This window comes from Talpa occidentalis, unplaced genomic scaffold (genome assembly GCF_014898055.3).
Source record: "Talpa occidentalis isolate TD23 unplaced genomic scaffold, MPIMG_talOcc4v2.1 talOcc4.3, whole genome shotgun sequence".
Lineage (NCBI taxonomy): Eukaryota > Metazoa > Chordata > Mammalia > Eulipotyphla > Talpidae > Talpa > Talpa occidentalis.
This window is the reverse complement of record NW_023603184.1, coordinates 128,208,254-128,224,626: the sequence shown is the minus strand read 5'-3', so window position 1 is coordinate 128,224,626 and position 16,373 is coordinate 128,208,254. Positions and strand designations below refer to the sequence as shown.

Here is a 16,373-nt window from a genome sequence, read left to right as displayed (position 1 = left end):
CTAGATCTGTAACACCATTCCCTCAGAACTTTATTCCAATTTAATCCCCTGAAAATTTCCCCACTTCTAAAGAGACAGCTTTCATGTTACCTCCTTGTGTCTGCATTCCTCTATGTTTAGCCTTATTATAAAACATTGAACTATGGATCTTATCTCTCCCTTGACACTGAGAACTCCTGATTTATCTTAATGTTCTTAGTACCTAACATAGTGTCTGGACATTCCAATCTCGGATATTGTATATATATGGCAAATTAATGAATTAATTAATAAATATCTACAGCTTTTTAATAATGACTTAGCTATAACTTTCTCTAGAAGCAAGATTTGCACATAGTAGAAACTCAAAAGATATCTACTAATCTCATTTTCAAGAATTTTAAGTCTATATAATACAGTATCAGCTCAGTGGTCAATGATGTTCTCTTGGTATTGCTTTTTCTACATATGAAGACTCATTATTTCAGTCTTAGGCATCAAAAAACTATGTTATGAGCTAGCTATATGTCTCAACTTAAATGAAAATCAAATTGACTATCAATGAAACAAATTTATTTTTTAAAGATTTATGTTTATTTATTAATGCATACAAGAACTGGGGTGTAGGTCAGAGGTGTGTGTGTGTATGTGAGAGGATTCACCAGAGACAGAGTGGGGAGCAGAATGGGTGGATCTATTGAAATTCACTGCTGAGGGGAGCAGTGGGTGAGACAGGAGAGGTCTGCTGTGCCACATGGGTAGCTACCTGGCCAGGGATCAATTTCATGCTTCAGTGGCTGCCAACAGCTTCATAGTGCTGAGATTTAACCCCTTGTGCCACCAGGGAGGCTCCTAAGGGGTGAGGATTTTTATTCATTAATTGCTCTAGATCAAGGATCTGGACTCATGTGAGGGTCATATATTAAGAACTCAATAAATGTTTGTGAAATGAGGAATTAGTTTTTGAGTCATTTTCATATAAAGGTAAAATACTTATGTGTACATATGACTAGATATATTCACAAAATAGAGTTTGTATTCCATGTATAGTTTTTTTCCTATTGTTTTATAAAGTCCTTTCCTTTTTATACAAATAAAGTGGACAGCTTCATGGGGACGTTCTCCTCATTGGAGGATTCCTTAGTTTGGTGGATTTAGAGGGTGCTCTCTGGGGTCCCCTGGAGCTCTAAGATACTTTCAGTTGCCAGGTAGAAAAAAGAGCATTGAACCTTGATTTCCTCCCTGCAACATAAAGTTGAGCTACATAATCTCTAGGATTCCTTTCTAGGATGTAGGTTTTATCTAATGAGTTGGCCCTTTATCCATATTTCATGTTTTCTTTACAGATGCTCTTAATAGTATTGAGAATTCCATTTATAGAACAGCCTTCAAATTACGATCAGTGCAATCTCTATGCCAATGTAAGTACTGCTCTCTTGGAACTCTTGAAATAATCTAACCACAACATTGATATAAAACTGATGTAAAATTCATAGAGAAGATAAAAACTCCCTTATGCCAGACCCCAGAAGACTGGACCTGTGTGCTTTCCCCATGTAACTGAGAAAGGGGTGTGGGGAGTATCCACATGTAGGATCCCTGTCTGACAATAAAAAATGGTTGTGGATGAGAATTTTAATGTCTTTTCCTACTTACTCGGTTTCTGAAAAAAAAAATTGTGGTTTCCTTCTTAGGGCATCAATATAGACACAAAATAAAATTATAAAAAATAGTTTACCATCTGTACTTACAATCGAAGTTTAAAATGTATTCTTTCTATCACATAAACTTTACATTATCAAGTTACGCCTCTTATCGCTATGTAAACATGCAAAATAGTAGGTTCAAATGAATAACCCATGGGCCATAAATTTTAAAACTATCTCAAGAATTCCCTAAGAAATGCTCTTTTGTATTAAAATTATATCTGATTGAGGTCTATGGTTTTCTTTTCCCAGACTGTTACCTAGGCAAAATAAGCTAAAATACAGTAAAAAGGCTTCTCCTATACAAATTCTACAAACTTAAATTAATCGGTCCTAGTTGTAAACCACAACAGGTATTTGGCATATCTAAAGTTATTGATCTCTCATAAGTTGTTCATTGCATTTTTACAAAGTTACTTCATGTGAAGTGATTTATGACATTTGTCATAGCAGACCTAAAGGAAATGTTATATATGACATTTCTCATGAAAGCTGATTTTTTTTTTTTAAATTTTATCATCTGTCAAATCGGTCAATGACCATTGGCTTTCAAATTGTGCTTTAGAAAGTGTGCATGGGGGCATGCAGACCTCTCCTGCCGCCCGCTGTTCCCCTCAGCAGTGTATTTCGTCAAGTCTGCCTGCTCTGTTCCCTGCTCTGGCTCTGGTGAATTCTCTCACCCTCCCGCGCTTCTGACTGTACCCAGTGCTTGTATAAATAAATAAATAAATCTTTAAGGAAAAAAAATGTGCATGGGGGTGAAATAGGGCAGGAAAGGGTTAGCAAGGTGGGAAAAGGAGATTTAGGAATACTTAAGAGAACTCCTTTTTCTGTTTTCCTTACTCTGCTTCTCAGTAAGTCTATTTATTTATTTATTTATTTATTTAAGTCTCCTTTTTTAAAGATGAGCTTCTTGGCTATAAAACAAAGTTTTCATTTTTAATAACTGATATAAACAAACTCATTTATATTTGTTATTTATTATTTCAAATTTCAACAAAAGGCAGAATATTCCCACTGAAATTTACCCCCAGTTATGCTATTTTCCTGGAGAATTTCTTCCATGAAAGAAAGTTAACAGCCAATATCCATATAAGCCTTCATCATCAATGCCTGGGTATATCCAAATTTAAGGAAATATCTTTTTGAACTTTTTATTATGCCTGACATCAGAAATGTGAATATAAATAACCCTTGTGGGAAACTGCAGCAATATGCAAAATCAGGAGTTGCAAAGTTCTACCTGGAATAGATGTCCAAACAAAAATTTGAAAACAAACCCAAAAAACCCTTTCAAACACTGAGTTAAAACATAACATGAGCTCTGGGCCGCAGGAGCTGGAGCGCATCACTGCATAAATCTTGTGGTGAGATTAATGGACACCACTATTATCTGTTTTGCTGTAATACAGAACTCTCAGCAGAAGACAAGAACGTCCCGTGTACAGCTTGCCAGGCTGAGGTGATAGGTTTTGCGATTGATTAACGATAAAAGAGTTTTCAGCTTCCACCACCTGCAGCCAGGTTTTTATTAAAGTCATATCCCAAAACCTACTGCTCACTTCTTTAGAATTTGCCCTGAAAAGCAGTATCAGAGAACAAATAAAAATTTTTATTATACTTGCTAGATTTCTTATCTGTGAGGTTGATTTACGAAGTGGAGAAAAGTGCAGGGTTTTATCATTTCACTGGCTGAAGCCTTTTACATGCCAGCAGCTCCGTGCCACTGACATCCTCGTCTTTCAGATGGAACAAGTGGGTGTTTATTAATTTTGTCTGCCATCTTCTGTCTGCAAGAAACCATAGCTTTAGTTCTATTTCATTCTCCCTTATATTCATTGCCTTGTAAAATTTTTAAGAGGTAGTAAACATAAATATATAAGAAATAAACCATTATTTTTTGTAAACAACTTTAGTTTTATTAAGTGTTTTACCTAGTCATACTACTGATGGAAATAAGATTGAAAAAGAATTGTTATTGAGGCGAGGGTGGAGTCTGAAGTCCGATGATTCAGTAACTTCTCTTTTATAAAGATTACCGGGGTGTTTAACCAAGGCCATTGCATTTTAACAGACAAACTGTTTTCCTGCAGAGAGGAAAAACTATATTTGAACATGAAAGGTAAATTTGCTCAATCCACTTACAGAGTATAAAAATGTTTCCTCCAACTTTGTCTCACTGTGACCTAGTTTCATTGGAAGGCTATTTTTCAAGTGTCTCACTTCTTTCCCTTTCCACTTCATTTCATAAAGCAACAATCTAGAATTATAGTGGGAATAAAGTTTCAAATGTGCTTTACTAACAGATAATGCTTTTTCAAAGTCAAAACCACTCAGAATAGTAATGCCTGAGTTACACATGAGATATGTGTCCAAATAGTGTCCATGTCTCATTCTCTTGGAAGAAAGTTGTGCCATCAAATGACAGACTTCATTAAGCACTAGATGACATTTGCTTGATTGGAAGTCCTTTGTCCCCATGTAAAATAAGACTCCATCTTCATCTGTTCCCCACAGTGGACTTGATTGACAGTTCTCTCATCCAACGCTTCCTGCTCGATCAAAGTCTCTGGGAAGCAAAAGCGGGCTGCCTCTCAGCACAGCAGCTTTTACAGGTGCTCGAGGAACTTTTCATGCAAGCTGGGGTGGAGAAGCCAGGACAGGTGCATCCCAGAGCGTCGGAACTCACCCTGAGTCTTCTCACAGCCATGTATGACAGGTGAGGGTGTCAGGTGATGCCGTGACTTCCAAGGCAGTGTTTTGTTACTGCTGGCCATTGACTTTTGGTGTTGTCTAATATTTACTTAAGATCTGATATGTAAGAAGGCTTTTTTGTTTTCCACAAATGCATTACTCTTTTAAGAAGGGAAGGAAGAAGTACATACTCAACAACTACATTATATAAATGATTGACAGAAAGCAGCAGAGTGAAAAATCCACAGTACTTTTCATTCATACAAGTTTGTTTTCACTCTAGAGAACTATGCACACCTTTTGTTCAGGCGATCATACACATTTACAAATGAAAAAATTACACCTTTCTTGAGTCCCTAGAAGCTTATTCCTTTGCTCATTTCTTTACAGCCAACTTAAAGTTTTTGTTTTGTTTTGTTCCTTAGGTGGAGCAAGGTTGAAAAACATGTGATGGATAACTGAGCTATTGTCTCAGTCCATTTGGGCTACTGTGACAAAAATATCATGGGCTGGGGCTTAAACAACATTATTTCTCACACTTCTGAAGGCTGAAATTTCAAGGGGGAGTCCAAGGGCAAAGTATGGATTTGGTGTCTGGTGAGGTTTGGCTTCAGGGTCCCTGAAGGATCCTCTTCTTGCTGTGTCCTCACATGACAGAAAGGCTGAGGAAGCTCTCTGGGGTGTCCTATGCATAAGGCACCAATCCAGTTTATGACTCCATTCTGATCACCTTCCAAAGACCCATCTCCAAATTCCCGTATGCTGGGTATAAGGATTTCTAAATATATATATAATATTTATATAAATATATATTTATATTTATAAATATATCTTTTTATTTATATATATTTATATAAATATGTATATATATATATATATATATATATATATATATATTGAGGGCACATAAGCTTTAGTTCATTGCACTATATACAAGTTTAGACCACTTCAGAGGCTTGGTTGTGTGTTCTAGAGTCACTGGTGGTATGTGTGTATGCGTGTGCTAGTGTTTTTCACTGAGCTGTGGTGTCTACCATTCCTCTACCCCACTTCAGTGGTTTACCTTATGTGCTCTTGACCCACTAGGCCTTATTCTTTCCAGTGGATTTTTTTAAAAAAAGTCATAATGAACAAATGGCTTCATTTTTGGTGGTTTGACTAAAATGTTTTATTTATGTTACCTTTTCTCAGAATATATTTTGTCTCCCCCTCCTGTTTATTTGCAAGACCTGTACAACTATCCTGTACAATGTGAAAGGGAAATGTTTAGAAGCTGACTTTTCCCCCTAAGTTAAAAAAGCAGAAATCCCATTATCCCTAAAATCAATGGTGTGAAGTAGTAGCATTTTTAGGCTGTGGGTCCTTCTTTTTTTTTTTTTTTTTTTTTTTGTGGGACCCTCGCCAGTGGCCAGGGATCAAACTGGCACTGCAGAGACTGCGGGCAGCCTCGTAACCCAGCGCTCAAATGCTGCACTGCCAGGGGAGGCCCATGTGGGTTCTTCTTATAACCTAATGTATGCTCTATTTTAATGACTTAGGAACAACTCAAGTCCTTTTTATTTTAGGTGTTTTAATTCTTGTTTACATGGTAATGGAGCCCATGAGCATTGCAGGTGTCCTGGTCACAACCCAAATCCACAACTTCAAATCCACTGCTCAGACCTGAAGTTCTAGTTTACCTGCCAGCTTGCCATCTGCATGGATGTCTCAAAGCAGCTTGTTGGTACAATTCAGAAATTGTCCTTTGCACTGGGGATGACCAACATTTGAACAGGGAAGGGCATAATCTGGAAGGGCAGATTCTGCTAGATCTCCCTTTTCTGCATCAAAAGAGTCCAGAGGAATGTGGACACATTTCCCATCCCACTTGTAGAGTAAAGCTTCAAGGACTAGTCAGCACTGAAAAAAAATCACATTGCTTTGAGAAATAATGCTTTTCCTGTTTTGCTTCAGACATTTTCATTTCATCCTTGAACTAGACATTGTGTAAGTAATAAGTTAAGTTTTAATAAAATTGAGTGTCAACCAGGAAAAAAGTCACCATGAATAGAAAACCTTTGGAAAATGCAAAGAGTAAAGAAAAAGAAGTATCACCCCAAAAGTCTGCCCCCAGAGGGCAACCACAGCTTAACCATCTGGCAACTCCTTACAGTATTTTCATTTTCAGCTTGTTATTTATTTACTTTCATTGCACAATGATAAATAAACATTTCTTGAGTTATTTTTCCATGATTTTAGCCTCCTTAAATAACTTGTTATACTCTTTTTGTTGTGACTGACATAACATCAGCACCTGCCTCTGATAATCCTCCTGTTTGGGCACATTGGTTTGTAGGTTTGAAGAAAACACAGCCAGTGAGTGGGCAAAGGATAGGCTCTGAGTGAGCACTTATGAGCTGGGGATTTTTTTATATAAACATTGGCTCCTTTAGCCTGCTTTTTGGTCTTTGTCTCTGTTGTTTGATTTTCAGGCATCTGAGTCACAGGGAAGTGAGTCTACGGCCTCTGAAGACACAGTGACCCCTATAATCTCAGGGCCTGGCTCAGTCCCTAACATCTGATAAATATTCCTAACAGGTGAATGAATGAACAATGGAATGAATGATCAAGTGTTTTTATTCAATTCCTAGTTCTGTTAAATTCTGGATATAGGAAAACAGACCTGGGAAAGCAAGAACTTGTAACACCATGTCAGAAACATGCATTATGACTGATGGTTTTTATAAAGAGCATCCCCAAGAATAACCCTGCCTATCCCATGCTTGTCTCCATTTGGTTGCCACACAGCACAGGAACGGGTTTTCTCAAGCGGGTGCCTGCCGCCGCAGCCCTGATGGCCCTCGCAAGCGACAGCCCTCTCGCTAAGTACAGAGGTAATGTTTGGAGTTTCAAGTGTCTGAAATGTAGTGGCTTCCACATCTCCTGCACATCATCTTCTTCACCCCCTTGCTCCATCCTGCTCCCCGATATCCCCCCAGAACCTAGGCCCTGTTTTTCAGCACATGCTTAGCATGACTTGGGACTTTTCAAGGAAGTGACCCATACCTTCTAATTACTTATAACTTGGTTGTCCTTGATCTATATTTGTGCAGAAATAATTCAGATACCCATAGTTATTATTTCACTAAAGACTGGGGCTTGGCTCTTAACACCCTTTATCAACCTCATGTTCTCGTCATCCATGTGCTGAGTTATCAAGAGATGGAAATGTGAGTGGGCTTTTATGAGTGGTCAAGTGAAGCCTTCAAATTATCAAGTCACTAACCATAAATGTAATTTTCACCTCTTTTCCCTTCATATCCACAAGTAAACCGTTTAGAATTCAAGGCACATACTCTTCAAGGAGATATTGCATGAATTCCATTGAAAGATTCCTATGTCTAGTTCTTTTTCAGCTCTATGCAGAAAATAACAGGGGAGGTTATGATTCCGGGGCCCGCATGACCCGAAAGGCTTTGAGAAATCTCCTAACAGATCTACAACAGGTAAATGCCCAATACTCAAGAATCCTAAACTTATTAGCTAGTTATCTGGGTACCCCCTCTCCTCTAGAGCCCCTACTATTATCTGAGTGGAGGTCTGGTTCATTGCACTGCTCCCTCACTGGTTTCATCAACCCAAATCTCTTCTCTCTCCAACTCTTCCTCCACACAGCAGTCCAGTGACTTTTGCAAAATGCAAATGTCTCCCACCTGTTTAAAATCCTTCATTGGTCATTTATGCCTATACAATGAAGCCTACACTCCTTAGCATCATAAGTAAAGGTTTCATGATTTGACCCCACCCTTTCAAAAGAAAGTAATGCCATATAAAACCTCAGACATAAAATGAATATGTGCCCAAATATTTATTTGGTGATCACTTCGGCAGCACATATACAACATTTATTTATAACTAAAAGGGGGCACCAGTACTCCTTGGTGGAGCAAGGGGTTAAGTCTCAGCACTATGAAGTTATCGGCAGCCACTGCTGCATGATTTCCATCCCTAACCAGGGAGCTAACCCACATGGCCCAGCAAATCTCTCCTGTCTCACCTGCTGCTCCCCTCGGCAGTGTATTTCAGTAGACCAGCCTATTCTGCTCCCCACTCTGTCTCTGGTAAATCCTCTCACCCTCCTCCTCCAGGCCTCTGTCCTATACCCAGCTCTTGTATGCATAAATAAATATTTTTTTTTTAAAAAAAAAGAGGGCACCAGTAAGTTGTTACAACTAGTTGAACGAAGTAACCAAAGAACAAACTGATAGATTAGAAATATTAAAATGAATTTGCAGGTGTATGTAAGACTGACTTTAGGGGGAAGAGGAGAGTTGTCCCTCTCTAGGACAGAACTTATTCGTATGTCTATAAATTTAAATTATAATTATTTATATTTTGGTCAGTCTTCTACACATTAATTTCAATCTCCATGGAGTTGTAAAATAGTCTAAAGACAGATCAGTTATGATGATATCCTTTGTTAAGATCTCTAGTGATTTCTTCTGCTTATTCTGTTTTCCTTATACTCCCTCCACCTTTTTTGTTCTTGCTTACCAATATCCTGATCATGCCTGACACTCACCAAGTTCTCCAACTCTACACCGTCTGTCTGCAACGCCACTGCCTACTGCTCACTTGACACTGTCTACTGTCACGATCCTCCAAAATATCAATAACTTCCTCACTAAAAGTTTCTTTAACTCCTTGTGCATAACTTTGTCATAACACCTGTCAGATTTCACTGCAATGATTACCTAGGTACATGCCTTCTTCCCCAGACAGCTTCTGAAGGGCAGGTGCTCTATCTCATTCATGTATACGTCTCCAGGAGCATGAAAAGTACTTGACACTAGACCTTCAACAAAAGCTTAATGAAAGCATAGATGAAATGAGATGCTGAATAGCTAAGATTTCCATCATTTACTGCACTTTCAGAATGTGCAAATTTTACATTATTACCCTTACTAGGCAAGGGAATTTAACCTTCTTTAAGTAAATGTTTTGTTATATGTTAAAATGACTTAAAATGATGGAACCAAGGAGGAACTTGGGTGTGGATCCAGCAGGCTCCAGATTGCGCTGTGAGTGGCTGCTGTCACACTGTATCTCTACCCCTAAGTTGAGGATGTTCCTATCTTCCAGACTCTGTAAAATCCCCAAACTAGGTTTCCTGCACTGTAAAGTCATAGCAGTTTCTGTCATTTTTCTTCTGGATCTAGACTATAAGGAAGGAAAAACAATTTTTTTCCCTCTGCCCATCTTATATTCTTGGCCTGGGACCCTGTAAATTGGACTGGCAAGACAGGTTAACAAGGGAAAGACAAACAAGAGTTTATTAACGTGTACATGGCCCCAACACAGGAGAAGCACCTGAGATGAGTGACGCAAAGGGATGGCTAGGTTCAAGCTCATCCACCAAAAGAAAAGAGAGACCAGGGGCTTCTAGGGGGAGGCAAGTTATAATAGGTGACCAGAAAAAAAAATGGTGAACAGAGGCCCTGCGGTAAGATTTGTTATGCAGAATTTAAGTGCCTCCTCTTCCTGATAGAAAGCAGACACCTTTGACAAATGCAAATTTCCTTTACAAAAGGAAAACCTATGCCATTTTTAGAGCCTTTCCTGCACCTGCTGGTTCTCAGTGGCCTTTACCTCAAATTATTCCAATACTAAAGGGGCATAGTGTAGGGTGCCACATTCCTGCATCCTTCAGAGAAGGGAGGATGGAGTTAGGGGGAAAATTATCAGAACTCTACAACAGGGAGTTTTGCTTTGATTTGGTCTTGATATTTTATGTTCATATAGTCACAATAATTAACATTTAATTTATTCTGGAAATTCCAAACAATACTTAGATGTTTATATTTTGTAGGTGGAGTGACAATTTTAAATTGTTTTATAAGTTGAAAGCACCAGGCCCAGTTAGGTGGTTGCGAGAACACACAGGTCCTATTACCAAGTGTTCGGCTTACTCTCCGTTAACACAGGTGCTACCGTAACAAAGGTGCTTCCCCACAGTCCCTGCGTCGCAGGGCTCAGTGGAGATCTGGGGAGAGTGGGAAAAGCTGTCCACTCACTTATGCAATCAGACTTGTAGGACAGTGTATTCAGAAGACGGATGGAAGGAAGGAGATGGACTGAAGGGCATTTTCCTTCCATAGAATTGCTTGTACTCTCTGCCTGACTGCTACATCTGGCTCCAAGCCGGCACCCCATCCAACAGGCCCTAAAGCCCTGCCTTTGTGCCAGGCATAACTAAGGCTAATGGGTGGCTGAAGTGGCAGCTCCCACAGTGCTGCCTCTCTCTCCTCTGTCCACCCACTCCGCCCCATTAGCATGTTCCTAGGAAGCTGTTAGGAAGGTATAGATTTGCATAACAAATTACCATCCCATTACCTTCCATTAAGAACTCAGTGATGGATTCCCATAGAAAACTCTAAGCCCCACTATGTAATTCAAACTCCTCCTCCCCAAATCCTAATTATCATGGAGAGTGATAATTTCAAGTGGTGCTCTGCCTGTACCAGCATGCCATCTAGTCACGGCCTGCTTCCACAGAACACCTGCAAGAAATTAGTCAAATTAATCTACAAAATCTTTATGCACACACTTAAAGCTAAAAATGTAGGTTAAAACCCACCACAGAGTGAATTTTCTCTTCACTGGTGTCAGAAGCAGAGCTGGCAAGTCTGTCCCATCTGATCCACATCCCTTATTTTGCAAATAAGGTTAAACCCCTTTCCAAGGGCTCAAGGAGACCATCTAAGTAAGTAGTCCAGTTAGTGTACCAACACTCAGGCCAGAGTATGGGTAATGAGTTGTTTTTTTCAGACAAGGGCCAAACAATGTAGGAAATAGTTACTTACATTCAGCTGGTAACGGGGTTATTATCCATTTAAAGCACATGCCATCCACTATTACGCAAATGTTTGTTGACTTCTGCCTGGCTAATTGTCAGCAAAGTGGTTCTAAGTGCCACTTTCCTGATTAGAAGAATGTTTATTCGAGTTGATGGACTCAGCAGGGGGGAGCTTTGAAATTACTTCTGCGCTTGCAGGCAGTGCCCGCTGAAGGCCCATGCTTACACCACATCTGACGTGAGCTGGGACCCACCACCAAATGGGCGTTAATGGAGGTGACAGGTACATGGATCTGTGCAGAAAGATAATGTCAGAGCCAGATCCCTGGCCATCTTGACAGTCACAAAGGATTCCTAATCCTTTAGTTAAACTCCATATGGTGACTGTGATTGGAAATCACAAGTGACGTGCAGATTGAGTCATTAGACTAGATGTAAGGTTAGGCAGTGACAAGACTTTGTCAACATCCTCAGCAGAACAAGAGCTTTGGAATGAGAGCTCAACTAACTCGCGTCTTTAAAAATAAATGTTTACTGGGGTAACATTGGTTTAAAACACATTACCTAAGTTTCAGGTGTATAGAGTCATAATTTGAGATGAGTATTCGCTGCATCACGATCACCGCACAGTTGACCCCCTTATCTGACTTAGTCTCCCTCTACTCCCAACCTTCTTCCCTTCTAGTAACTTCCAATCTGTTGTTTTTGTTTTGTTTGTTCTTTTGCTTAGTTTCCCCTCTCCCACATGATTAAATCATACAGTGTTTGTCTTTCTCTTTCTGGTTTTCTTCACTTAGCATAATCCCTTCACAGTCCATCCATACTGTCACTAGTGGCAAGACTTCATTTTTTATAACTGAGTAGTATACCACTGTATACCTATGCCATATTTTCTAAATCTTTTCAACATCAACGGGCAATTCAGTTCTTTCCATATCCCTTTTTCTTTTTACCTTAACAAAATATCAAATCTCAATCACTGCTTACTTTACTTTAAACAAAGATAATTACTGCCCTGCCTCAGAAATTGGCATTTGTTAAAATAAGATTACATGACCTGTTTGAGAGGTTTTTCCTAAAAATATTCTAAAGTTTACCACCATATCATTGTTACATATAACTCATAGGAAAATAAAAGCAAAGAAAGGTGAAAATCATTTGAATGGATCATCAAAAGTGAACAATGATAGCTGTTCCTGTGTTGACCCAATTACCACACTTTCTTCTCACCCATTCCCACCTACTTCTTCACACTTGTTCGTCTATTGTCCCCACTCAACCAACCTGCAAAGCCCACACATTTCTTTCCTTTGCTTGTATTCATGCACTGAGAGTTCATCCACACTCAGACCCCAAAAACTCACGACCCCCCAAGTGTAAATCACCATCACTCAGATATGCTGACTCCTGTGGCCACATAATTCTCTATTTTCCTAACAGCTGATGTCTCGACTCTTGCAGATCCCAACTGTGGTAGGGGAGAGTCGGGCTTTGTGTTCTGTGGAAAGCGCTATTCGCAGCTGTTTCCAAGGGGTGAGTGCCTGTAAATGTCCCTGAGAGATGGGGGTAGGCACAGTTGCTGACTGATTTAGATTACAGACCTATTACTCCACATAGCTTTGCAAACAACCTAATTGAGGAGGTAGACTCACTTTTACATGTGATAAAACTTCTTTGGCAGAACTGCCAAGAAACAGAGTCAGAAAAGAAAATGCATCTTGATCTAAACTAGAGACGAAAGTCATGTCAAGAAGCACTTCTAAGGGTGTCATTGTTTTACAGGTGTTGAGCCCAGCAATCAAAGAAGAAAAATTCTTATCTTGGTTACAGACTGAGCCTCCCATCCTTCTGTGGCTCCCGACCTGCTACCAATTATCAGCCACTGAAATGGCCACTCACCCTGTTCGGTGTAGAATCTGTAGGATATTCCCGATCACTGGACCGAGGTACAGTGACTTGTTGGTATTTCTGGAGCTGTTTCTCTCCAGATTTCTTTTGTAGTTTTTTGCACACATCTGGAACTCAAGTGATTTTTTTTTTTTTTGGTAAATAATTTTCTGCATGAGGGATCTTGGCTGATAATAAATAGTATTTGATTTTCAATAATTAATGGAATATTAAGTTCTTCCACTGCTATATAGTCTAACCAGTAGACATTTTCATTCCTCTAAAGATGAGAAAGTTTGTGTAGGGGCAGGAAGACCACAGAGCAGGTTTTCTGATCCAGCAGACCGGGTAAAGGAGGAGTCCTGGAGCCCTCAGTGGCTTTTGCAGGCTTTTATTGGGATTTACCCAGTACATGGCAGGTATGGGTGCTGGGGGGGCCAGGAGGTTGGCAGGCCTCCCAGCCCCCAGCAAGTCTTCACTCTTCCTGGGCTCTCCAGTGTTCTCTCTGCTTCTCTGCTCTCGGCTTCTCTGCTTCTCTCTCACAGTTTCTGCTCTTATAAACTCAGTCTCTCAACCCAGGTGTACCCATTTCAGGTGCCCGCCATCAGGCATGCATTCAGGACCGCAGGGTTCCCTCGTCTATCCTAATGGCGGAGGGCAGAAAAGCCTGATACTTTTTACCTTACCCTACAGTTTGCCTTTTGTTACAAAAGACATTCAAAACACTTTGAAGTCATCCATAATGATGAGAGTGAGAAAAATAATAGTTTACATGTATTAAGAATTAAACAAGAGTAGACAGAGTGAGTCATCTAAATTATTTCACTTAAGACTTGTTAAAATCGCCCCAGAAGGTGATATTATTACCCCTAATTTTCAGAGAACCTGAGCATGCTTAGGTTCACGTGGTTAACAAGTGGCAGCAGGTGGCAGATTGAATAGCGGTTCTACTTAGCAACGACGATGCGATGCTGCCCCCTAGTGTCGGCAACACTGTTCGGACCCAAAAGTAATGATCCAGTTTTATAGGAGACGCTCCGGTCAGATGTCTCTCCACCAAAAAAAAAAAAAAAAAAAAAAAAAGATAGATATGAAAACTAGGTTTGAAGGTAGGAAGATTCAGGACTTTGCACAGCTTTCAGGGTGACTGTCAAAATCCCATTTTAAAAAAAGGATGTTGCTGCCTCCCATCAATAAAACAAGTGAAGAGGGCCTCTCCTGTTGGCGCAGGTGGTTGAGCACAGAGCTGTGAAGCTGTCCATTGCCTCGGTAGTGCAGGTTCCATCTCCCCCTGCTGGGGAGATACCCACATGGCGCAGCAGGTCTGTCCTGCCTCTCCTGCTGCTCCCCTCAGCAGTGTATTTCATCAGTCTGCCTGTTCCCCGCTTTGTCTCTGGTGAATCCTCTCACCCTCTGGCCCAGTTCTTGGCCCAGTTCTTGTATGCATGAATAAATAAATCTTAAAAAAATAAAATAAGTGAAGATATGGGGAGATTTGGTGGTGGGTGCTGGGATATACAGGCAGCTAACAAGTCAAAGGCAGGGTGCTCAGCAGGGCCAGGAGGAAAAAGGCCTCGACTGAGCCCTTGGCTCCTACTTAATTTCTCTTCTTTCCTGCCTGTATTTTGATCTTGACTAACCCACACCTTAAATTTGCCCGCACAGATATGAAATAGTTCTGATGGGTCCACAACAATCTAGAAATCCATTTTTAATTTTGCTAAGAAAATAGTTCCGATGTGCAGAGAATTCTGAGGACACAGCCAAATTTTTCATGAAAAAAACTTTTTCATGAAAAACTCTTTTACTAGAACAGAACTTTAAGCAATAAAACATACGAATGGATAAGACTGTTGGACACCGAGCATGTCGAACCAAAGAAATCTCCATACTTCAATGGAAAAAGAAAACACATTTTCATATTGCATAGTGGAGGAACGTGAATATTATTTACCATGTCGTTCACATATTATAATCATTTTGTTATAGGACAGGGAGAGGGGCAGCCCAAACCCCGCAAACCTGCCTATTCTAAATGGGTTCTGCCATCCGCCGCATCAGCACAAAACATATAAGACTTTAATGGGAAGGAACTTTAATAAAACTAGGAAACAATACAGGTAAGGCAAAGAGTCTAGTTTCAAAATGAAGCACCCAAAGTTACCCGTCCCCTCGTGGGTAAAAGTCCATCCATATGGGATTGGCCCAGAACAAGGCCCCAAAGCCTGCCACAAGTCTAAAGCATCTTCCAGTGGGGACCCACAGAAAAGGGTCACAAACAACCGGACAAACCTGGAAGGAAAAGAGCAAAATCAACATCAAGATAAAAGCTGCCATTGTCACCTCCCCACGGGTCTCACCCACATCTGTGTCACCCCGTCCACGACCAAAAGACAAGCGCAGTTTCTTCACGTGTCTCTAGGCTCCATGTGCCTCCTCCAAGTCTCCTGGCTCCATCCTGCTTCCTTCCTCCCTCAGTCTCTTCTGCAGCTTCTCCTCTTCCTGCTCAGCTCCACCCTCCCTTGGGAGGGGCAGGGAACCTCCCCCTTTCCTGGGGACCACCCTGTTACAATTTAACCACCAAACAAGTATTGGACACTTTACAATGCATCCTGCACTGGGCCAGCTATAAGATCCACTTTGCAATTATTTAAAACACAACTGCTATGCTGAAGTATTTTTTTCAAAATTATTATGTATGGACAAAGCCGTGTTATTCCTGTTTTATAAAAAGCCAAAACAGAGTTTGAATGACTTTCTCAGGTCACTTTGAAAAACTGGGAAAGCAGGGGGTGGCCCAATGGTTAAAGACAGTGCTATCAAGCTACTGCCAGCCACTACAGCACCAGTCAATCCCAGGCCGGCCAAGGAGCAACCCACATGTCGCAGCAGACCTCTCCTGACTCACCCACTGCTCCCCTCAGCAGTGTATTTCAATCTGCCTGTTCTGTTCCCCGCTCTGTCTCTGGTGAATCCTCTCATTCCCCACACCTCTGGCCTGTACCCCAGTTCTTGTATGCATAAATAAATAAAACTTTTATTTAAAAAAAAAACTGGGAAAGTAGAGGGCGTGAATTGTTACACTTTAAGTTTTAGGTTATATTCCTCTCTATTGAGAATGAGACTAAGCTTCCTCTCAGAAATGCCTCCATGCCAACTGCCCTTCCTCCTCAATGCCCCAGGCAAAATTCATACCTCTTATGTGCAGATAGCTGGTGACCTGGGGAAATGCCTTTAACCTCACTGGAATTCAGTTTCTTTATAAGTAAAAT

At 40.5% G+C, this 16,373-nt stretch overlaps 1 protein-coding gene across 1 annotated transcript in view; it reads left to right on the top strand.

The window, feature by feature from the left end:
- DYTN (dystrotelin) overlaps positions 1 to 16,373 on the top strand; it is a 48,376-nt gene that overhangs the window by 7,519 nt on the left and 24,484 nt on the right. Inside the window, exons 4-9 of the mRNA XM_037523922.2 lie at positions 1,326 to 1,400; positions 4,203 to 4,404; positions 7,167 to 7,252; positions 7,764 to 7,864; positions 12,676 to 12,747; positions 12,997 to 13,160. Coding sequence (XP_037379819.1) covers positions 1,326 to 1,400; positions 4,203 to 4,404; positions 7,167 to 7,252; positions 7,764 to 7,864; positions 12,676 to 12,747; positions 12,997 to 13,160 — 700 coding nt within the window. The remainder of the gene's footprint in view (positions 1 to 1,325; positions 1,401 to 4,202; positions 4,405 to 7,166; positions 7,253 to 7,763; positions 7,865 to 12,675; positions 12,748 to 12,996; positions 13,161 to 16,373) is intronic.